The sequence below is a fragment of the Rhipicephalus microplus genome, chromosome 4, assembly GCF_043290135.1.
Source record: "Rhipicephalus microplus isolate Deutch F79 chromosome 4, USDA_Rmic, whole genome shotgun sequence".
NCBI lineage: Eukaryota > Metazoa > Arthropoda > Arachnida > Ixodida > Ixodidae > Rhipicephalus > Rhipicephalus microplus.
The window spans coordinates 23,976,044-24,000,482 of NC_134703.1; the positions used below are offsets into that span (position 1 = coordinate 23,976,044).

The 24,439-nt window shown below is 48.9% G+C and overlaps 1 protein-coding gene and 2 long non-coding RNA genes across 5 annotated transcripts in view; all 3 read right to left on the reverse strand.

Annotated features, from left to right (window-relative positions):
* Positions 1–4,087: 4,087 nt before the first annotated feature.
* On the reverse strand, positions 4,088–7,838 carry LOC142813868 (uncharacterized). The gene is made up of 4 exons (XR_012894708.1): positions 7,705–7,838; positions 5,401–5,569; positions 4,623–4,689; positions 4,088–4,418 (listed from the first exon to the last, which is right to left on the reverse strand). It is a non-coding gene; the product is annotated as an uncharacterized LOC142813868 (long non-coding RNA).
* A 2,982-nt stretch (positions 7,839–10,820) lies between these two features.
* LOC142813869 (uncharacterized) lies at positions 10,821–13,307 on the reverse strand. 2 transcript variants are annotated; one of them, XR_012894710.1, is made up of 3 exons: positions 11,313–13,307; positions 11,131–11,229; positions 10,821–10,956 (listed from the first exon to the last, which is right to left on the reverse strand). It is a non-coding gene; the product is annotated as an uncharacterized LOC142813869 (long non-coding RNA). The 2 variants fall into 2 exon arrangements; XR_012894709.1 differs by having other exon boundaries at positions 11,309–13,307.
* Positions 13,308–16,548: 3,241 nt separating this feature from the next.
* The window catches only part of zfh1 (Zn finger homeodomain 1), a 637,515-nt gene continuing 629,624 nt past the window's right edge, over positions 16,549–24,439 (reverse strand). For both annotated transcript variants that reach the window (XM_075892342.1, XM_037422565.2), the window contains one exon: positions 16,549–24,173. In XM_075892342.1, coding sequence (XP_075748457.1) covers positions 23,971–24,173 — 203 coding nt within the window. In that variant the 3' untranslated portion in view covers positions 16,549–23,970. The remainder of the gene's footprint in view (positions 24,174–24,439) is intronic.

The following is a 24,439-nucleotide window of genomic DNA, read 5'->3' on the forward strand; positions in this document are numbered from 1 at the left end:
AGTTTAGGCTCTTATCACCCCTGATAAGGCTTTAGTTTTGTCTGACGTCACAGCTTGGAACAATGTGCCCAGTTTGCGTAATTCCCGAGCTAAAGCTTGCCTGAAAAGTTGGCTACCCCGCAGTGGATGGTCAAAACTGGCGAAAAAAGTTGAGGCCCTTTATCACCCCTGATAAGGTTTACTTTTGTCTGACGTCACACCTCGCAATGATGTGCCCAGTTTGCGTATTCCTCGAGCTGAAGCTACCCTGAAAAGTATGCTTCCCCGCAATAGAAGGCCAGAACTAGTGAAAAATTTGGGGCCCTTATCATCCATGATAAGGCTCAACTTTTGTCTGACGTCACACCTTTTTTTTTGGAGGGCGTTCTATGCGTTTGTTCCGAGCTAAAAGACCCAGGGTGTGTTGGCTTCCCCGCTATGGTTTGTCAAAACAAGCTAAAAAAGTTGAGGCCCTTATCACCCCTGATAAGGCTCAAGTTCTGTCTGACGTCACACCTTGCATCGATGGAGCCAGTTTGCGTATTTTCCGAGCTAAAGCTTCCCTGAAGAGTTAGCTTCCCTGCAGTAGATAGTCAAAACTTGCGAAAAAAGTTGAGGCCCTTATCACCCCTGATAAGGCTCAACTTTTTCAGTCAGTTTTCGAGAACTATTGCGGTGAAGGAAGCTTTACAGGAGAACTTTTCATTCAAGACGCTGCTTGTTTGCCGCATTCTTGGTCATCGCGGTGGTGTGTGACATCAGACAAAAGTTTAGCCCTATCTGGGTGATAAGAGCCCCAGCTTTTCGGCTAAGTATTGAGGTGTATTGCGGTGAGAGAAGCTTTACAGGACACCTTTTTGTTCACGAGGCTGCTTGTTTCCCACATTCTTGATCATTGCGATTGTGTATGACGTCAGACAAAAGTTGAGCCTTATCAGGGAAGATAATGGCCGTAACTTTTTTCATTAGTTTTGAGCATCCATTGCGGAGAAGCCAACTATTCGTGGGAGCTTTAGGTCGGGAAATACGCAAACTGCGCACACCGTTGCGAGGTGTGATGTCAGACAAAAGTTGAGCCTTATCAGGGATGGCAAGAGCTCCAACATTTTTTAGCTTGTTTCGACAAACTATTCCGGGGAAGCCAGCGCCCCAGGGGCCTTATAGCTGGATGTATGGATGCATTGATGGATACGGTTGTACCCTATGGACCGGGCGGCAGCTAAAGCCACCTAGCCGTAACAAACGCACACTACGCCCTCCACGGCAAGGTGCGATGTCAGACAAAAGTTCAGCCTTATCAGGGGTGATAAGGGCGCAAACTTTTTTCGCGGATTTCGACCATTCATTGTGGAGAAGCCAACTATTCAGGCAAAATATAGCTCGAGAAATACGCAAACTGGGAACATTGTTGCATGGTGTGACGTCAGGCGAAACTTGAGCCTTATAAGAGGTGATAAGGACCTCAACTTCTTCGGCTTTCTTGATCATTGCGGTGGGGTGTGACGTCAGACAAAATTTGAGCCTTATCAGGGGTAATAAAAGCCCGAACGTTTTCAGCTAGTTTCCGACACCTATTGCAGTCAAGCGAAATCTGCATGGAAGATGCTTAACAGGAGTTGTTTAATTTGCAAAGGCTTACCTTTTTTGGCGAAAATTGGCTCGGAATCTGCTATATTAAACTGCTAAATATAATCCGAAGTCAACATGGCCCAATAATCGGCATTTGTAAGACGTGACTAGTCAATACAAAATCGGTAAAATATAGATTGTTTGCGAAGGCTCACGTTTTAAAATGAAGGGCCGAGAATAAGTTTTATTCAGACAGCCAATATTTGGATGCTCTCTGTTAGGTTTTACAGATGCCGGCATGTTCGTGTATGTATGTATACATAAATGTGACATGGGTAAGTAGGAACGATTCAGGATGAGCACCACCGAGATGGGAACCTGCGATCCTGTTCTCCACAGCGTGTCATGTTAGACAGCTCGGTCACGCCCCGTATAGTTTTCAGGCTGCGAACAGTGAGTTATGTGTATGTATTACTTACCACCACTGATAGTGCACGGAACTTCGAGGCACTCCTACGTCTTCGGTATCACTCGCGAGGGCGCCCTAGTAATGCTTTAAAGCAACGCTTCTAGGTTTTGTTTCAGTTTGAAAACTACCCTTGAAATGCGTACTGAAGAGTGACCCATTCTTGTACTCGCTCTCGATGTGGAATGCTGGAGGAATAATTCGTCCAATGCTGTTCTGTGGCAAGGAAATGCCGAACCGTCGCTGACGCCCCCCAGTTTTCAAGAAAACAAAATCTAATAGCGTGAGTTTGTGCTTAGGCGACGCTACACCTGCAGCGTGCTGCTCAATCACAAATTAACTAATGTGAAAGTGGTGACAGTTGCTAGTTCGCACTCGTGCTGTGTGTTCTTGTACGTCCAGTGGAGTGACACACCGGGTCCGTGCACACCCGCCCCCTGATATTTTATTTTTTTTTGCGCTATGACATACACAGAGCAAAACGAACATTTCCTTGACAGGACCCCACTTATAACCAATAGGGTGCCACCCACCCCGAAAAAAAAAATTTCTGCCTATGCCCCTGCATGCGTCTTTTGCGCTTGAGCCAAATTCTGAAATCAAAATACTTAATTCACAAAGGCTACATCTTACCTTTTTGATGAAAATTGGTCCAGAAGCACGTTTAATAAAATGCGTCGATACAAGTGCGAAATCGAAAAACAGCTTGCAAAGGCATATGGCTGCCCTTTTGACGAAAATGGGCCCAGAATCACTTGTATTAAAACGCTACAAAACTGTTTAAAACATTCCGCTTGACACATAGAAAGCTGTAAACATGGAATCAGTTTAATTGATTCAGAGAGGAATTGAATCAAAACTGTGTCGGAAAGCAATGGCGACTGCTGAGCACTGGCGACTGTAAGCGCATACCAGTGGCGCTGTACGACTATGACGGCAAGCCTGTGTTATCATCAGCCATATTGGCAATTTTACTATCGTATTGTGCACATTCACTCTGTATATGCTCAAACAACACGGTATGTACGTAATGATAGCGAACCAATTTAGCGTCCATCAGCTTCTGCGGCTGTTCGTCTTTCTTGGGTTCATATTCCAGCAACAATGTTTTATTGAAATCGCGTGATTGATAGACATATCGCTGCCCGTGGAGTCATTAGTGGGGTCTACGATTACCGCACAGTTTGATTGAACGGACATGCGTCAACAGGCTCCGGAGAAGCGAACGCACCATAATACGCACGATGCCCCGCCTATGCGCGTGATACTAATTACTTCAGTAAAACCGCTTTTTCAAGGAATCCCAGAACTGTGACATCTATTGACGCCATTATAAAATAGAGTGGCGCAAACGAACTGTCAGTGATATACATCTTTCTTGTCACGTGCGGAGCCGTGGTTACGTGGCTCGGTTGCTAAAGTGAAAGTCACGAGTTCTATTGCGGCCATTCTATTGCGGCAATTGCGGCACATTTTGATAGAGATGAAATGGCATAAAGTCTCTTGCACTATGCGACGTCAGGGCACGTTAAAGGACGCCAGGTGGTCAAAATTTCCTAAGCCCTTTCCTACGGCGTCTATCATAACCAAATCATAGTTTGGGACGTAACCCCCCCCCCCCCCCTCGTGTTAACTTCTTTTTCGCAACTGCGATAACGCTCAAATAAACACGCCAGTCAAAAGCACTTGTCAGCAGCATAGTATGTTCACAACACATACAGATATACGTAAGCGTGGACAATCGAAGTTTCACACGATGATTACGAGAGAATGACATTAAATAACACAGATGATCTTCTTCATGGGACCTGGTCCCTGACGTCAGGGGGCAGTCCCTTAAAAAAATTACTTTCTCAGAAACTACGTCGATCGATACTCACGCAATAGCATCTAATGATGCCCATTGAAGCTTTGATGAAATAGACCTGCGCACACTGGCTCTCCGTGAGAAAACAGCATAGATGATAGGCTCTATAATAACAGTACAGCCCTTTGATGTCCACGCTTAAGCGAACGATTAGGTATGTAGAGGCTTGCGCGGCGATTGGGTATCTTCTTGTCATATAGCGACTGTTCTTCAAAACAGATAACAATTTATTCAAACACGGCATACGGCAGGATCAGCCCAGGGACGAGCCAGCGGCTTGCTGACCTTGATCCTCCAGGCAGCTGTGGCAATCGGCCTGCGCGCGTGGCAGCATCCATCCTTCCTGGCAGCCAAGGCGCGTCTCTCCTGGGCAGGCTACTCTTTTGATGAGCACAGGTGGGCTCCGCACACCGCCACTGCGCAACACGTGGCGCTGGCTCTAGATATCCAATGGGCGTTATTCTCCACCCCCACCCCCCTTCAGTAAGATAGGGTGGGGACCTGAAGTAGGTTTATAGGGTCCGGCCGCAGGAACCCCTATGCGTAGCGAGGACAAACAAAAACGAGTAAACATTTTCATCTTGCCATTAACATAGATGAATGCGTCTTGTGCCAAACAAGGAGGCGAACGCAACAGCCGTGTACTTTCAAGAGAAAAAGTAAAGCAAGCTCGAAGGAAGGAAATGCATCATCTTCCTATACCACTCTCCTCTAAGTTATCACAGACGCAAGTTGACTCACTTGCTCGGCGACGTCGGTGAATAGGTGGCCAAGCTCTGAGGGATGTCTGGATTCCCAGTAGCTTGATCTTGATGATAAAAAAAAAGAATTCTTGAGATCGGAGACGTGAATATGGCCATACACTTGATTAGTCATGCAATCTGTGAACATCTACGAAAGCTTGATTTCTGAGCGATTCTATGAAGCCCATCCCACCTGTTATCTGGGAAAGTTAAAAAAAAACCTTCCAAAGCACCACTGAGGAGGTGTGTGCGCTTGAACACCGAGTCACTAAACTCAGAAGTAATATCCTTACGACGCTTATATTGTCCGGCCTGTTCCATGCGGGATACATGCTGTCTGACTTCTCGTACAGCGTCGGTCAGCATCGGCCTTAGGTCATCTGCAAACTTTTCAAGGGTCTCAGAGAAGTGATTGCACATGACAGAGCTCTGTCCTGCTGAACACTCAATTCTCTGCTCAGCTGAATGCAGGAACAGTGCAACCCAGAAGTAGTTACTTCGTAACTACGGAAGCGAAAAAAATAAGGACAGAAAAGAGCGCTGGTTATGAAGCGTGGTTACGAAGTATAACTACTTCTAGGTTGCGCTGTTCCTGCATTCAGTTATGTCCTACCAACTTGCCCAAGCTTTCACGCTTCTTTGCTCAGGTTATGTTGCACTAGGTGAAACCTTTTTGCTATCGTTCTAGTCGCAAACGCTGTTTCTGAGAGCTGCAGATCCCAGTCTTTGCGATGCTCAGCATGCGCGACAAACATAAATTTAGGATTTCAGTTTACCTTTTCGGTGCTGTTGGAGTGCGGGTTTACAGAGGTGCGATTGTGACGAATTCTCGAGCCGCCACAGGAATCCGCGACCACCTTGATGTTGAAGTAGGGCCGTCAGGCTAGACCTGCTGGTCCCCACGTGGGAGTAGCCGGTTGACGCGCGGCAACCTCAGCGTCTGCACTGGATCATAATAAAGTTGTTCTCACTCACTCACGTTGTGCGGGATTAACTGGGCAGGGAACCCAAACCTCCTGAAGGTTTCAAGAAGGCAGGCCCACACTTTGAGAAGTAAGCTTGCGTGAAGAGAACAACAGAATTCAATTTGTGAAATGGTCAGTCACAACAAGCAGATATTGGTTTCGCCGCAGGCTCATGGGAAACAGACCCATGACGTCATATGCTACTCTGCCGTGACGATGTACTCTAAATTGATTGCATTATTTCTAGCGGCCAACCACCACGCGCTTTCACCTTATGATAAACTGAACAAAATCATGCGCAATGCATCCCGTTTCATGCCTGGCCAAATTACAACATGCTGCAGCTTCTCGCAAGTGTTCTGTGCTGAAGAGTGACCAGTTAAAGCACTGTCATGGCAGCACTTTAAGAACAATGAGCGAAGTTTCCGTGAATAACAACTCTAAATGGTGATTCCACATTACCATCGTAAACCTGGAAGAAATACTCCGCGGAACAATTAAGATCCCATAAGTTCGTTGCGGTGCAAGCTTTTCTTTGGTTACTAAAGTACCCCAACGTGGCTGCATGATCCTGCAGGCAGTGCCGCCAACACGCACTATTTCTGGCTCAACCTGGGGATCAATAGCCAACGGCGCACGTGAAAGTGCGCCAGCAACTGTGTTGGGACTACGTTTCTTGTACTCGATTACGTAGTAGTAGCGCCGCAAGACAAGCACATACCGGGCCAATCGGCCAGAGGGATTAGGTAAACGGTTTAGCCAAAACAGTGCTTGATGACCAGTCTGAGTAACAAACTAAGACCAGTACAAAAACATGTCGAACTTCCTTAATGCAGAAATGGCCAGACATTCCTTCTCTATTACTACGCAGTTTCGTTCCGCACTGGTCAAAGTATACGGCTTGCGAAAGCAACGGGCCTCAGAGGGCCTGCGCGTCTATAGAAGTTATAATCACTGGCATCGGTCCGTAACGCAAAAGATTTGTTAAGATCTGGCAGCAGCAAGGATGCCTTGCTAGTAATCGCTCTCAGAAGCACGTCGATAGATGCTTGTTGGTCACTGTTCTAGAGCTGTTAAGCGGCTTCTTTTTTTTCGGCAGCTGTGTTAGTGGTTAAGAGATTTATAGTGTGAAACGAAATTACAATGAAAACTAATCATTCCCAGACACCTTTGCAAAGTCTTAGCATTTCCTGGTGTAGGACAGTTTTCGATTGCCCGGAGCTTATCTGGGCCATAGCGTGAGGAACTCGCTTTGGCACTGGGACAGGACGGAGTGGTGCAGAATCCAGTGTTGAATGCGGGCGGCGAGGCATTTGGCGTGTAGCTTCGAGGCTGTAGACCCCAAAGCGAATGGACTCCAGTTGGAGACCACGCCAACGTCGCCATTCTTGTAGACGCGAGTAGGGTTGTTGTATGGTTTGAGTAAATAAAGCGGGCGCTCTGCACTATATGACACTGCTCCGTGGACACTTGTTTCCAGGAACCGCTTGCGGTGTATATTCAATGGAGCCCCGCGCCGCCCTTGCTCATACGCGAAGGAGTCCATGACTCGGGAGCAAATAGAAATGAATGCGCCTGGGCTCTTCAGGTCGCCTGAGGGACTGGTAACGGGGGCGCGCCAAGCCAGTGACGGCTAAAGAGCAGTAGAGGTATCAGCTCATAGGGCGTGTTGTAGAGCGCGTGCCTCCCGTGCGAAATGCTCAACGGTTTCGTACGTGCGTGCGCAAAGAAATGACCCAAGCAAATTTGAACCTTTCCGAGGTAGTCGGTGCGATGCCATTCCCGCGTCGTCCGGACGTACTCAAGCAAACTTTCGTCCGCATGCTGGGTTCTCAATTTGAGCTCACGCTAGATTCGAAGCTCGTAGCCAGGAGGCAGAAATTCCTCTCGTAGGCGCTTTTCGAAATCAGCCCGCGTGTTGAAAGTCGATCATAGCATCCACCACCGTCCTGTGGCATCCTGTGAAGATAACGGTGCGATTTGAGCCATCACGTACGCTTCCGAGGTGTCAAGCTCTGGCGTCGCTGTCTAGGAAGTCAGCCACACACTGCGGGTCGTCGTAGCCAATATTCGTGGGTATACCTCGACCAGCGGTTGCAGCTGTGGCTCACTCACCATTTGTGGCTCACGTTTCCATGACGCTAAAATGTGTCCAGCTCAGCTGTGCGACGAGCTGTTCCGCCGGCTGGAGTGATGAATCCTACTTGCAGCCGGTAGGCAAGATCACCCCGGATCGGAACTGCTTTCCGTCTGCCTGTATCATTGCAACAGAAAAAAGCCCGAGGAGTAAAAATAGTCCCCCCCCCCCCCCCCCACACACACACACACACACACACCGCACGCGCTATACGGAAATTCGGTAATCAAAATAAAAGCACTGGACCTATAACGGCCGCTGGGTTGTCATGGGGCGGGAGCAAAAGAACCACGTTGAGCGCCAGTTGTGGATATCGGGCTTGCTACGTCCCGTTCGTAGTTCATACCTGCAAATTTTGCATAAGGTCTCGGAGAAGTTAGACAAGGGCGACGTAGGATTCAAGTCAAGACAAACAACTTATTTACCTAAACGTGATGGGGTCTGTCCAGGGACAAAAGACGGCGGCGCGGCAACCATAACCTCCGGGCAGCGCTGGATTCGGCCCACGCGAGTGACAGCATCCGCCTTCCCCGGCAGCCAACGCACTTCTCAGGGCAGCACACAGGCTGACCATTTTGAAGAGCGCAGGTGCGCCACACGCTCCGCTACTACGCAACACACGGCGCAATCTCTAGATAGCCCGTGTGAACGATCCCCGCAAGACATAGCAACAATATTATTTGTGGTTAAACCATGATCAGGCTTTCAGGCACGGCTCATTGTGGAGGACACTGCAAAAATTTGGACCACCCAGTATTCTTTGTACGTCAACCTAAATATAAAATGCATAGGTGTTATTGCATATCACCTCATCGAATTGCGACGCCGGGAGCTGGAATCGCACCCACGCCCTGAAGCTCAGTAAACTAAGCTGATGGGTAACTAATGCCAAAGCACAAGGAAATGTCACTCGAAGCACCGATTTGTGCGATGATTATACGCGCTTACGCACACTGACTATCGATATGAGAAGGCTTGTTTCTGTGACATCATAACGTGACGTGAGAATCAACCACTTTAATCAAATGAAATCACTAACTCTACGGATATCCCCAATTCATGCCATGACATGCACAGATCGCTCTGCCTTGCACTTTCGTCGACTCCCTACTCTGTCCACCTCGGTGTAACAGTGGCTGCTAACCCGAAGGGCTCGGTGCCGACCGCGGCAGTTGGGATTTCGGTGGAGGCGAAATGATAGACGCCCATGTCCTGTGCGATGACAGTGCACGTGAAAGAACACCACATGGAATCACTCGAGAGCACACCCCGTGTCGGGAACACTCACTCCTGACAAAGGTGGCTGGAAATGGAGCCTGAGAAGGCGCCGAAAAGGCTGAGCCGGTGATGAAGCCAATGCAGTGCGATGCATCGAAACGGAGCCAGGACGACCGAGTACTGAAGTGCGAATGCCGTGGCGGGGCCTCCGACAGTGCATAGGGCGCCGACCAAGCTGTCAACAAGGAGTAGTGGGCTGGTCGTGCTCGTGCGGACGTAGCCGTTGACAGAACACCATCGTCAGCCTTTCGTTCCGTCTGGCATGCTGACAGGGATGGTCGAGTCGATAGACGCGAAAACGCCGTGCCCGAATAACGGTGCCGCGGGCAGTACGGGTAGTCATGCGCCCGGCAAGTGGTTGATCATTGCGTCGGACAGACCTAGTCCTTGCGTCGTCTTGCAGGTCATGCCTGCAGCGCATGGCTGCACAGCAGAACGCCTGAAAAAGGGCCGCTCTGTTTTAGTCGAACACGGTGATTTTTGCTGTGTGTTGTCACGGGTAGTAGGCATGCCGTAGGAATGGGTGTCATACGTCACTTGTGTCACCAACGAGCCTGCGTTGCGGACACGCATCTGGTGGTTGCCGTCCAGTGTCAAAGGCTCTGGGGGACGGTTGCGAAGCCCAGTAGTCGTGGCCTCTGCTGGAGGGTCGAATGACGTGACTGTGCTCGTCGGGGCACGGTTGTCCGCCTGCGTGGGTGTTACAAAACGTGCACACTGTCCGGCTGCTGACCAAGCTGGGACCGGATGGAGTGGTATGCGTATGCGCGTGCGCATGCCAAACGCGTATGCGCGTGCGCATGCCAAAGCGCGTATGCGCGTGCGCATGCCAAAGCGCGTATGCGCGTGCGCATGCCAAGATGCGTATGCGCATGCCTAAATGCGCGTGCGCATGCCTAAATGCACGTGCGCATGCCTAAATGCACGTGCGCATGCCTAAATGCGTACGTGTGCGCACGCCAAAGTGTGCGCGCTCATGCGCGTGCCAAAATGCGTATGCACGTGCCAAAATTCCAAGCCAGTGACGACTCAAGAGCAGTAGATAGATAGATATGTGGGGTTTAACGTCCCAAAACCACTATATGATTATGAGAGGCGCCGTAGTGGAGGGCTCCGGAAATTTAGACCACCTGGGGTTCTTTAACGTGCACCCAAATCTGAGCACACGGGCCTACAACATTTCCGCCTCCATCGGAAATGCAGCCGCCGCAGCTGGGATTCGAACCCGCGTCCTGCGGGTCAGCAGCCGAGTACCTTAGCTACTAGACCACCGCGGCGGGGCTCAAGAGCAGTAGAGGTCTCTGCTGATAGGGCGTGTTGTACAACGCGTGCCTCCCGTGCAATACGCTCAAGGGTTTCGCACGTGCGTGCGTAAACGCGCACGTACGAAACGTGCGTGTGCTATGTGCGTAAAGAAATGACCCAAGCAACTTGGTTCCTTTCCGAGGTAGTCGGTGCTGCTCGGCGATGCATTTCCTGCGTCGTCCAGACGTACTCGAACAAACTTTCGTCCGAAACCTGGCTCCTCGATTCGAGCTGACGCTGGACTCGAAGCACGTACCCAGGAGGCAGAAATTGTTCTCGAAATCGCTGTTCAAATACTGTCCAGATGGTGAAAGTCGATCGTAGCATCCATCGTCATGTGGCATCCTGTAAAGCCAATGGCGGGATTCAAGCCATCACGTACGCTTCCGAGGTGTCAGAAGCTCTGGCGTCACTGTCTAGGTCATCTTGGAAGTCAGCCACAGATTTCGGGTCGTCATAGCCCGTATACGAGGGTAGCTCGACCTGCGGTTACAGCTGTGGTTCACTTACCACTTGTGGCTCACGTGTCCATGACGCTATAATGAGTCCAGCTGCTGTGCCACCAGCTGTTCCGCCGGATGGAGTGATGAATCCTACTTGCAGCCGGTAGGCAAGATCACCCCGGATCGGAACTGCTTTCCGTCTGCCTGTGTCATTGCAACAGAAAAAAAAGCCCGAGGAGTAAAAATAGTACACACACACACACACGCACACGCACGCACACGCACACACACACGCACACACACACGCACACGCACACGCACACACAAATATCGCACGCGCTGTACGGAAACTCGGTAATCAAAATAAAAGCACCGGACCTATACGGCCGCTGGGTTGTCCTGGGGCGGGAGCAAAAGAACCACGTTGAGCGCCAGTTGTGGATATCGGGCTTGCTACGTCCCGTTCGTAGTTCATATCTGCAAATTTTGCATAAGGCCTCGGAGAAGTTAGACAAGGGCAACGGAGGATCCAAGTCAAGACAAATAACTTATTTACCTACACGTGGTGGGGTCTGTCCAGGGACAAAAGACGGTGGCGCGGCAACCATAACCTCCGGGCAGCGCTGGATTCGGCCCAGGCGAGTGACAGCATCAGTCTTCCCCGGCAGCCAAGGCACTTCTCCACGGCAGCACACAGGCTGACCCTTTTGAAGAGCGCAAGTGCGCCACGCGCTCCGCTACTGCGCAACACACGGCGCTATCTCTAGATAGCCCAGGTGAACGATTCCCGCAAGACATAGCAAAAACTATTATTTCTGGCTAAAACCATGATAAGGCTTTCAGCAACCCCTTATTGTGGAGGACACTGCACTAAATTTAGTGCCACCCACGTCAACCTAAATATAAAAATGCATAGGTGTTATTACATATTGTCTCATCGAATTGCGACCACCGGGAGCTGGAATCACACGCGCGTCCTGAAGCTCAGTAAAACAGCACCTTATAGTCACTAAACTGACGGGTAACTAAATGCCAAAGCACAAGCAAATGTCACTCGAAGCGCCGATTTGCGCGATGATTACATGGGCTTCCGCACACAGACTATCGATAAGAGAAGGCTTGTTTCTGTGACATAACGTGACGTGAGAATCAACCGCTTTAATGACATGAAATCACTAACTCTACGAATATCCCCGATTCGTGCCATGACATGCACAGATCAACCCTGCTTTGAAATTTCATCGACTCCCTACTCTGTCCGCCCCGGTGTAACAGTGGCTACTCGGCTGCTGACCCGAAGGGCTCGGTGCTGGCCGTGGCGGTCGCATTTCGATGTAGGCGAAATGGTAGACGCCCATGTCCTGTGCGAGGACAGTGAACGTGAAAGAACACCACTGTGGTCACTCGAAAGCACACCCCGTGTCGGGAACGCTCGCTCCTGGCAAAGGTGGCTGGAGATGGAGCGTGAGAAGGCGCCGAAGAGCCGGTGATGAAGCCGAGGCAGTGCGATGTATCGAAACGGAGCCAGGACGACCGAGTACTGAAGTGCAAATGCCGTGGCGGGGCCTGCGACAGCGCACAGGGCACTGACCAAGCTGTCGACAAGGAGTAGTTGGCTGGTCGTGCTCGTGCGGACGTCGCCGTCGATAGAACACCGGCGTCAGCGTTTTGTTCCAGCTGGCATGCCGGCAGGGGTATATAGTCGAGTCGATGGACGTGAAAACGCCATGCCCGAATAACGGCGCCGCGTACACTACGGGTAGTCATGCGCCCGGCAAGTGGTTGACCATTGCGTTATGCAGACGTAGTAGGCGCTTGCACCGTCTTGTAGGCCATGGCTGCAACGCATGGCTGCATAGCAGGACGTCTCAAAAAGGGCCGTTCTGTTTCACGTCGAACGCGGTTATTTTTTCAGTGCGCTGTCACGGGTGGTAGACATGCAGTAGGAATGGGCGTCGTACGTCGCTTGTGTCACCAACGAGTCTGCGTTGCGGACACGCGTCTGGTGGTTGCCGTCCAGCGCCAAAGGCTCTGGGGGACGATTGCGGAGCCCAGTAGTCGTGGCCCCTGCTAGAGGGTTGAATGGCATACCTGTGCTCGTCGGGGCGCGATTGTCCGCCTGCGTGGGTGTTACAAAACGAGCACACTGTGCGGCTGTTGACCAAGCTGGGACAGGATGGACTGGTCCCATCTTCTTGAACTTCTTGAATAACATGATAAGTCATACAATGAAAATTGCGCAGTAAATGATTGAAGTGCGCACAAGAACCGTCTATTGCGATCGTGTTCGACTCTTATAGGTGACCCTTAAAGGTCCCCAAATGTTTATCTGTATACGGTTTTACGGCACATGGGCGTTTAGGCAATTGTTATTGCATGGTGTCTTGCGCACTCCCCGCTTGTTTTTTTATTGTTTTCAATCCCAGCGCATCCAGATAAGGTTCGGCCCAGTCTTCTAGCAGCTTCATCGGTACATTCCTAGTTTGCGCTAAAACGAGCGGGGTCAGCCGTCTCGGCGGCACGCTCCACAGAAACGCGCTTGCTGCCGATCTAGCTCCTGGCCTGGCTGGACGCTTTAGGGGCAGCTCAGCCTACGCCTCAGTCTCGAATAACATCTGTGACCTCGGCACGGGCTCATCGCCGCCGTCAGGTCTCACGTTCATGTACAATGCGCGTGCGCATGCAAGAATACATAAGCGAGTGTGCATTCCAAATTGCGTATGCGCGTGCGCATGCCAAAACGCGTATGCGTGTGCGCATGCCAAAACGCGTATGCGTGTGCGCGTGCACCAGCGTATGCGCATGCACACGAGAAAAAACGTTAGCGCATGCGCATGCCAAAATGCGTTGGCGCGTGCGCTTGCAAAAATGAGCCTGCGTTTGCATGGCAAAATGCGTACGCGTGCGCACGCCAAAGTGTGCGTGCTCATGCGCGTGCCAAAATCCGTATGCTCATGCGCATGCCAAAATGCGTATGCACGTGCAGACGCCAAAATGCGTTGTCACGTGCTTATGTCAATGTACGAACGCGCGTAAGCATGCCAAAATCGAAGAGTGTGCCTCAAACCAAAAGTACTGTAGTACAACACGCATATTGCTATCCACTGTTACGCCTGGGAGTTCACACCGAAAGTCAATGCCTTTGCAAAGGCAATCTCCCAGGGCCAGCGATCGAGCCCGCCTGACACGATCAACTCAACGACGCCATCACGCGGCGGCGCCGGTTTGTCTTACGCAACGCACAGCGAGCTCCCTCAGCCCACGAGCCCGTGGAAGCAATCGGCGTTTTCCAGTCTGGCGAGTCTTACGCAATGCGTTGCAACACCACTCGTTCTTGGGCGCAACCAAGCGCAGCGACTCCGGATTCGATGATCATAACGCGGCCCAGTGGCGGGTCCCCATTGGAGGATTCTGACATCACGGCCAGCGGCACTTCTGGTTGGACGTTGGCGACAAAAAAGGTCCCCCGGTGCCTATATATAAAAAAAAAGCCAAGCGGCGCGTCGTCAGCAGATGATGTATGCGTCAGAGAGAAGCCGGCGTATGCGTGCGAGAGAAGTCATCTCGGCTCTTCGAGTCCCTAAGCTGTTGGCCCCAGTGCCGAATTTGTAACGCCTCCATTTCTGTGCTCTACATAAACCTTGCCTTAACCCACCGTCGCCTCGTCCGCTCGTCTATCAGCTCTGCGCAGAAGCAGTCGCGAGCTGAGTAACACACGCTCACCAATATGGCTGGTGACCTTGGCGGCGAAGTTCGGAGCAGTGGCGCCTTCGGTGCCGTGTTGGCGTCGCGCTTTCGTAACACCACCTATCCGTCCGTCAATTTAGGCACGTGAACTTGTTCTCTTCTCGCGCAGCTCAAGCTGCGAGAGGCGCGGCGCTGTGGCTATGAAATGATGATGAATGGCGATGATGATGACGCTACAGATTACTGCCCCCCCCCTCAGAAATGAACCCGGAATGAAAACAATGAGAGCGTGTATACAAAAGTGCGAAGGTCGAGAAGCTAAAAGGTCCGTGACTAATGCAGGTCGTCAACGGGAAGGAAGTATCGGCCACCAATGTGTCTGTGGCGGGCGACACATGAGAAAAGTGCCGAGGTCGAAGGATACTCCAAGACCCTGTGGTCACAGGCAGGCGGGCACCATAATGGCCTCCTCGCATCATCATTTCGTAATTTTAAGGCGTAAAACTGTAGACAGTAGAAAGATTTAGTGAAACGTCCGCAGCAGCCATACGGACGCAGTCTGCTAGCCACTTGCAAAGGCAGGCCGCGTTCGTACGGCTGCTGCGGACGCACAACTACATCTGTCTACTATTATTCCTCTTCCGTCTGTTCTGTTTCCTTGCACGTGAAACAATGGACCCATCATGAACACGTTCATTAGTCGCAGTTTCCTCGTTGGTATTTATAGTGAAGATGTTGTCACTCTTGTTGTATTACTGCTATTTTAACTGTAATAATTCCTCAGTTGTGGCTTAAGTTTTCTCTAGAAAAAAAAATGTTCTGGTGGCTCCATTCCAAGGTATGGCGAAAGAAGTTTGATCCATGTTTAACTGGCCAGGTCAGTCAGCCTGTACCATTATACATGGGAGGTTTTATATTTCGTACACGCCGGAACACTCCCGCCGCAGCTGGGATGAAACAAATGCAACGCCATCACCATAAAAGATACTCTTACACTATCATAATCATTGTCTTGTACTCTTTGAAGTAGTATATGTTGTCGGTTTTTTTTAGACATATGTTGTCGGTTTTTTTTAGACTTTGCCCCACAATTCTTCATAATCATCGTTTTTCCATATTCTCCAAACCATTTGATGTTCTTGAAGCGTTGCGTCAACAGTTAGTCATGTAAATTACATTTACGTTTGTTCATGTTCTGAGAAATGTGTGCCAGTTGTTAAACACATAGATTACTTCTGATGTCATTACCTGGGTCTGTCATCTAGTTTTTCTAATAGGCTTGTAACTTACACGTAATTACTTTCATTTACGCTTACCATAAAAGACCGATCAAGCACCGTTTCCTGTTTTTTGGGAGATCTTAAATAAGCACCTAGTAAGTGCCAATGACCGGTGCTGGCCCGAGCAAGCACCCTCCCCCAAATCTTGTAGGAGTATCCTTCGCCGTCAGGCGGAGGTGCTTGCTCGGCATTTTACGGTACCTTTTTACATATCTATGCCTCTGTTTCTCATCACTGCGGTATTCCTGGTTCTGAGGTGGCAGGCACCTTAATTTGTCGGCCTCTACCCATTTCCCCAGCGTAGGGTAGCAAACCGGGAATGTGCCTGGTTAACCTCCCTGCCTTCTCCCTTGTTTTTCTTGTCCTCCTCCTCTTGCAGTTTTGCCAATCCGCAAGGTGCCGTTATTGCCTGAAATAAAGTTCAATCCTGACGGCAATGTCACCCGGGTTTTTCTGATGATGCTGCTCACCACCACTATCCTGCTGCATAGCACACTGAAGACTTGCTTGATGTTAGATGAAACGCCCAGCACAGCAACCTTAAGTTTTAACCGCAAGGCCTCAAAAGCTCCTGCTCCTTGAGGTACAATGGCAGACATACATAAAGTATGCCCATAACAACCACCTCAAAAGGTCGGAGCATATCCCGCTGCACCTTATGGCACGTGCGCCAGTTGATGCCGCTGGGGCTGCACTGAAACGGGCTGGCTGCCACTTCAGCACTGGCATCGCCATCGCGCATATGAAGAACACACTGGCGCTGATCGCGCATATGAAGAACACACTGGCGCTGATAGCCAGCGGAAAGGAACAGTTCACACAGTACGAGTTCAGTTGTTAACAAAAAGCTTTATACAAAATATAAATCTTACACATACGACACAAAATAATGAAACAACAAGCTAAAAGCCCAGTGCACCGTTACTTCATGCACGGGAGGGTGATGCAGAAACACAGTAATAAAACTTCAGGCAATGCTCTTTTCATCGTGTGCGTGTCTTCTTTTTTTTTGTTACAATTCCCGTGGTTTAATAAGGACGACACCGCATATCGATTACCCTGATACGCAAATAAAACCAACAAAAGTTACAGCAATTATGACAATGTCATCAATAAAGCTCGGTGTCGTGGAGAAACCGAGGTTAAGGACGTATGTGTGCTTGTTCTCGGCCAAGTTGTCCTCGTTCTCTGAAGGTTCTCGTTCCGCAAATGCTAATCACAGCGTCAGCACTGAACAATGTTCGTTTCGAAATTCACAAAGTTCTACGCACATCCGGCAAAAAATTTTCTAAATTGGTTGCACATTAAAAACATGGCCGGGCTGGACAACAGCCATGCGCCTGTCCGGTCTGGTCATGCAAAACACTGCCGTATGTTCAATGCTGTAATATCTTACGGAAAAATGTGGATCGGCATTTTACACGTGTTTACAAAGCTGACAGCCAAAATCGCATTACTGTGTAAGTCGACCAATAAACTCTTTTCGAATTTGTATTTTAAGAGCATTTGTATTTCGTGAAACAAAGGCAAGTTTCAGTTTGAGTACATCTGAACAAGACCCGAAAAACACGGGCAAAACACCGCAGGTGAAGTATACAGCCAGTGGATTAAGACTTCAAAGTTCGATGGAGACAGCTGCGGGCTCACTATATTAATAATAATAAAAAAAAGCCTACGAGCCAGTAATACACTTGAAAATCCTAAACGTTCAAAGCGACAGAACCGCAACCTCTCACGAGGAATAACAGCTTGCAGCAAAGTTACGCAGTCGTGAAAAGCTGCCTTCGAATTCGACAAAACATCTAAACATTTGTTTGGAGACATGTAAAACGTAGTTAGGCGACTTTGTCGGTTCACAAGCTTACGCTATGACAGAGAGCCCACGTAACGACGCTGCAGTTAGAATGAAGGCTAACAGCCACTTGAGTAGGCAACGTGATGCTTCGAAGTTTACGATCACAAAGCCGCGACATGAGAGATGGTGAGGCAGCCAGACGGCATAGATAATTGCTCCTTATGGCAGCATATGCATTAGTTCTTCAGGAGCACCCGGCGCTCGCCGAACTGTGCTATAAACAAAAGCTTGCAATAAAGCATCGAACGTACCTCTTGCCACGAATCAAATGTTAGGAACAAACATTAGAGCAAGAGCTAGTTTTTCTTTGGTCACCACTAACTGTAGCAAAAGTGTTTTGATATTTTACATTTTGGCACACTTCATAGTTTATCTTTATCACTGTTACCACGTCGTTAGATTAGGCCTTACAAGAACCAACAACACTCGCTGGATGACTAAAAGAGAAGTTTGGCTGTGTACAAGGCTTTGGCAACAACGCAAAAGAAAACATCACAGTGCAATCCGCTTTTGGCACCAAAGCAGTGTACAATTTGGCATGTTTTGGCACATTTTGTCGGAGGATACCACAAGGACTCATGTTCACGTAATACTGCACTTTGAATAAACTCGATGGGTGAAAAAAATGAATGGGAGTGGCATAGATGATCCGAACGCACATCCGTTAATTACAGTGAGAGAAGTGCGAACACGAAAGGACAATAGAGCCAGGTAAAAATAGAGGACATAGGGATTGAAGATGTTCGAGTGAATTCGCAAACACTTGATCGTACCTCTTATACAGCATTCTGCGGAAAAAGAAAGAAAGAAAAAAGCTATAGCAACAAAGAGTTCTATATGCTGTTTTTCAAGTTTATCAGTAAACTGAATCAAACCGGACGATGCCATAGCATTCAAAGAAAAAAAAAGAAAAGGAAGTTAACCTGCAACTCTTTCTGGTAAAACCTGACTCGCCTCATACATCACTCCCTTAAAGGCCCGCATTCACTCCATTTTGAAGTGTCGCGCGACTCTTCAAAAGGGAGTTAACGTGCAACTTAAAAAAAAAAGTTACATGCGTGGCAAGCCGGGACTAGCCAAAATAAGAGTGACACGCAATCTTTACCTTAGAGTGTGGCTAATGTGGAGCGCCGCCTTGACTACGGTGTTTTCTCTGCAAATTTCGTAGTACGCTACTCTGTCAACAGACTTTTTAAACCATGATCTGGTCAAACAGACGCGTGATCTGAAAAAAAAAGTGCTTAGAAACAAAGAAACGATAATCACCTATAATACAGAGTGACTAGTTACACTCATCAATCAGGGCACAAATGTGTGCGCCCGGTGCTACGAAAATCTGATTAGTCGTGGAACAGATTAAAAAAAACATTAACACTAGTCAAAGACAGGGAAAGTCAACAGGGAGTTACCGATATGAATAATAACACGCGAAAATGGCGAGGATGATATGATCGAGCTGCGAATAGTCCAATATAGAAAGAAGATTTTGTATGCATGCACCCCTTTTCTATTTGCAGTGACTAGTGCCAGCGGCTTTCTGCATACTACAAAATGCGGCATAGGATGTTATTTCGCCAGCATACCTTTCTAAGTATCAAGGGTAGGTGCGCTGAATCCCCCCTCAAGTACCATTCCATGGGCAGAGGCAACCTAAAGACTTAACACAAGTAGTAACCACGACACTCCATTACTAAAGCACGCAAGTGTATAGCTCGGGATCCACAGGAAGTGATTTAGTCAGCGAAAAAATGCTTTTTCGATTTACGCAGGCTCCGGCAGGCGCCTAACTTCCAGGGCACGGAATTACATACCCGCAGAAAGTAGTGAATAAAAAAGAATTAAAGCGGACTAGAAACACGCTCGATTAAGTGAGACCCCAAAGGTCGCGTTAAGGATGCGAACTTACAAGGAGACAGCAGAATCCTTGCGTTTCTGTGAGAACCGCGATGCCACCCTGTTCTTTACACTTAAAATACGTCTAGGTAGACGCTATGGTGGATGATGTATACCTCGACACAGATGCATGTTAATGGCATAGATGTATTGCACAAAGGTCCACGCCTTCACCGTAGTATGGCACGTTAAATAAATTAAATGGAGCAAAAGTATCCGACAGAGAGTGAAGAAGAAGTAGCTTTGACTTTTACAGCGCAACTGACCCCTCCAGTGGGTGTGTGCCATGTGCAGAGGCCAAGAAGAAGAAGATCAAGCATGAATATCAAAGCCTGTGCTTTGTGCGAAAGCGTGTTTTCCAGAGCTGGACCCCTTCTGCGGAGGCTGCCTGTGGTTCGAAAGCCTTCCTCAGACATATACTTCAACACTGACTCGCCGCTTTCTTTTATTTTTTACTCGGCTTCGTCCTATACGCTTAGTTGCGTTTTAAACGGGAAGATGAAAATGCGGCGATGAATCAAGACACGACACGAGAATGGACTCATATGAACAAAATGAAGTTGAGGATTATAATACTCGACCGTGAGCCGACACCTTTCTGGAGGACAGTTTCAGGTCGAGTCGCCTTCGATGGTGCAATTCAATTTGTGAAAGCACTGGCATGATCTAACACACGACGCGGACGTGCGCGATGAACGAGACTGCGTGAGAACAATACAGCATGCACGTCCTTTCGACGTGGTGTGCGTCAAACACGAAATGAAAAGAAACGAAGAAAAATAAAAGAGAACGTCTAAGAGTTAACTGACAATAAAACAATACTGATGAAACAAAGCTCGTCGCAAAGACACATTGCGATGCGACGTTCATTTGGCAGTATGTATGTACATGGGGGCGGCCGTATTCGTCGACGATGTATGTGGACGACAGACTAAGCCTTCTTTGGTATGCACTCGCTGTATGACACTTGAAACAAAAGATGAACTCAAGGGTATACGGGCAACTTGTACACTGACATTTACAAAGTGTGAGTTGCGACTAGCTCGGGCAGTGAGGCAGAGGTTGCCATGCGTTATCGGCGCCATCCTTCGCTCGTGAGTATACGGCTGACGCCATACATCGTATCCATTTTCGATCTCAGTATACCTGAAATCATGGTAAGAAGACCAAAGGTCTTTTTTTTATACGGATGCCAATTCCGATCAATAGAAACTGATCGACCACAACTAGAGTACACCCGACGGTTCTTATGCAAACGTTTCTGCTCACTTGGAACGAACAATCAAAGCCCATTAGAATTGAACGGCTGCGTAGATGTTCTAAGCTTACGAGCCGTCCGTTCAAGAGTTTGCGCACAGTCGACTGAGGTGGCACATGCGCCGTTCAAACTATAATGTAAGCTTTCTTAATGACTGCTAGCACGAGCCTTGCAGCTGACTCATTGGATACACGCAAGTCCGGCGAAAGACGGAAATTTACAGAGATAAAGAAAAGCCGTCGTATTTTTTGGAACCATGCATGCCGGGTCACGTCATTTCTTATTCAGTGTTGTGGCGGGGACTCGAATGACTATGAACTGTTCCCAGAGTAACACCACTTGTTGAGGAAAAATTAGCCTAAGTATAATTCGCTCGGGCACCGTTCACACAATAGCGCCAAACGAATCTTTAGGATTCAGCAAACCACCACTTACGGCATGGACCTGATAGGGCCCCTGCCTCTATGCCACAAGACAACGCAACGTTTGTCGACTTGCAAACGAGAGAGTAAGAAAAAAGCAAAAAAAAAAGAGAGCGGAGCGTAAAAAGATTCCGCTCTTTCCAATTGGCACAAGCTTCATGTTTGTATGTATATGTATATATAATGTATATATTCATATATTTATATATTTATATCTTCAAATATGCGAGTGAGGAATACGCAGGTGAGATTGCATTTCTGGTGCATGCTTGCGCATCACTTTTTCTTGTTGCGGAGTACCAACGTTTATACACATTACTCTAGAGTGCGTTCAACGGCGAGAGATGCAACGCGCGATGTTGCTGCACAGATGAAACGATTGCTTTAAAGAAAAAGAAAACGAAATGTCATAACGCGAGAAATGAATGAAATCTCCTATGTACACGATTTGATTGCATACCACTAAATGCCGGTTTGCCGCTTTTTTTTTTTTCTTCCGTTCATGCTGCTTGCGACTGTAGCGCTTCGGAGGGCAAAGGAAAGGAAGAGAAACGAGATAAGCTCGTTGTGACACAGTGGACTGAAAATGTGACATCGCCATAGCAAATTGCTACCGCTCCACAGATGACACCACCGCCACACGCAAAGTACGTATGCATCGTACGGTACAGCTGCACGCACGAGGCTCAAGCACGAATGCAGTAACGATTCACAGAGCGGCGTCACTTCGCTAAAGCATTACAGGATTTGAGTAGAGCAGAAATCAAAGAAAACAACTAAATCTCTTGGCTTCTTTGGTTTTTAAGGCGATTGCACGTCAATCCCGATGTAAAAAAAAAAGACAAAACGACTAGCCGCGCATCCGTTGACTAGTGCCAAACATAACAGGCGATTGCGGAGCTGAAGATTATTTGTTTTGACGTGAAAACCATGACTACCAGATGACGGTAGGGAGAACGAATGCTGATGACAAACAGAAAGGGCTGATGAAACATTCCACAACGGGATTGCAAAAAAATGAAAAAGAACAAAATGCAGCATCCGGCCAAACTCGGGGGGATAAACTATCATTTCAAAAGCTCCGCGGAATTCTCACGCAGTTAAGTAGATTGCGAGACCAAGAACGTGCGATTGACAAGCTTCGTTGTTTATATTCACACAGCTGCACAGAGCAAAGGCCTTGCACCAAAAACTTGAGGAAGTTGCTCAACCAAAAAAAAAGGGAAAGAGCTCAACGTCCCAACATGTCATGGGACGATGTTGAACCTGCTACCATGCTATTAAAAGAACCAGGTACAATGCCGCAGCTGTAATTTGGGCCGCGAGAACTTGAACACACAGAACCAGCGACAAGGCTGACGAAAAAAGCAAATGCGAAAAAAAAAGATAGAAACAAAACGAGTAGTGACTCGGCACTCTGTAATGATGAGGACAATCGTGCGCGACTCAGTAGATACTACAGTCACATCACAAAGTGAGAATATTTCAGGAACGAAACAACAGAGACAGGCGCCTCGTGCGAACCAACTGCAAGGTCGTGGCAGGAACGAGGAACGGTTGTCGAATAGAGCAGCCGAGACGACTACAGCGCGGTAAACAGCGAACACCCATGCACTCACGCGCGCACGCCTGGACAGCGTAATAGTGTAATGATCATACAAGCGTTGAAGAGCACACTTCAAAGAAAGCTCGCGAACAGCAATGTACTATGGTACAGCGTAAAAACAGCTCTTGTCTGTGTTAGATGTATTAGCGGAGAGGAAAGACAGCAAAGTAGGTGGGAAGAGAAAACAAAATCAAACACTAAAGAGCGAGGGCGAGTCCCAGCAGCACTTGTCTAGGCAAAACACGTCCCTCAAGTCATTCAGTCACGTACACTCTCGTTAAATTACTCTTTTTTTTTTGATCCCGTGAAGCTGCTGCAGTTGGTAACAAAGCGAACCTCGTGCGTTTTCCCTTGTTCGTGGAAGGATGGAGGAACTAACTGCAGAGGTGCTGCTGCGTCGGAGTCCCAGGTCTTGTCCACCAGGCTACTGGGGAGATGACCGGAAGTAACCAGCATACATTGAGGGTTATTGTCTCAAGTAAACAGTCACGCGCACACACACCGCACTCCAATTCGCGTGGCTCGCATCTCTTGTCTTCCGAGATCCGCTTCCGGCATTTTGTCTAGGTCTCGACAGATGCCGAGGCACAGGGCACCGGTTCTTGGCGCAGGCATCGACCCTTGCCGGAGGAATCGCGTGGCCGGAAGCAAGCTTGTCACGTAGCATCGCCCGTTGTCTACTCCTGGAACTTGAGCGTGCGTCTCGAAGCATGGGTGACGGCAGCACGTGATCCTGGATACACGGCACCGTCGTTCATAAGTTCAGGCCTGAACACCTGCAGGGACTGCGGGAGGGAGGAGGCCGGTCCCGCAGCTGACTGAGGCCACAGGAACACCGTCGAACGAAGCTGACGCGAAACCTTGAACACACGAAGAACTCTATCAACGGAGCAGCGGCTGCCCTTTTTCCACACTCTCGCTGACCACAGCTCACCCACTCCTTGGAATGCGTTGACTAAAATTGCCAATTACTTCGTTTGGCTCTTGGCCGAAGTGTGGACCGCCCCTCCAGCCATCTGCTTGCGCCACACTGAAGGTTTTCAATATTTTGCGACTGCATCTAATCAAACAGCGCAGGGACGCGTGGCTTCTCGTGATCAAGCAGATGGCGTAGACGTCCAGCTACAACCGGCGCGCTCACCGCGGGTTCGGAGGGTCGTGCCGGAGCTGCCTTGGGCAGGTCCTTCCTCTGGAGGTCGATGGACGGGGCGCTCGCCTTACTTGCCATTATCTCGGTAGGGCTTGCAGTAACTGAAGCGGTGGTTCATGTGCTGGCTGTATGAGCCCGAGTGGGAAAAACGCTTGAAGCACTTCTGGCACTGAAAAGGCTTCTCGCCGCTGTGCAGCCGCTTGTGCTCCGTCAAGTGGTGCTTGTGTTTGAAGGCCTTCTCGCAGACGTCGCACTTGTGTGGTCGTTGGCCTACGAGGGACGAAAGGTATACAGTTATGGTCTGTTCCGCAGGTGACACTGTGCGCACGCGTAATAGCGCAGCGATTAGACAATTGGTCCTATGATTAACCATAGCGAGACATGAAGCGAGCACGAATGCTAGTTGGTGTTATAAGATTGCGACAACTAGAGTTACTGTATGGGTACCTTTAGTAAACAGACTTGCGCGTCTATATTACAACTGCAGCTAGCAGCCATTAGTTGAGGGGAATTTGACACTCACGCCAATTTTTGTA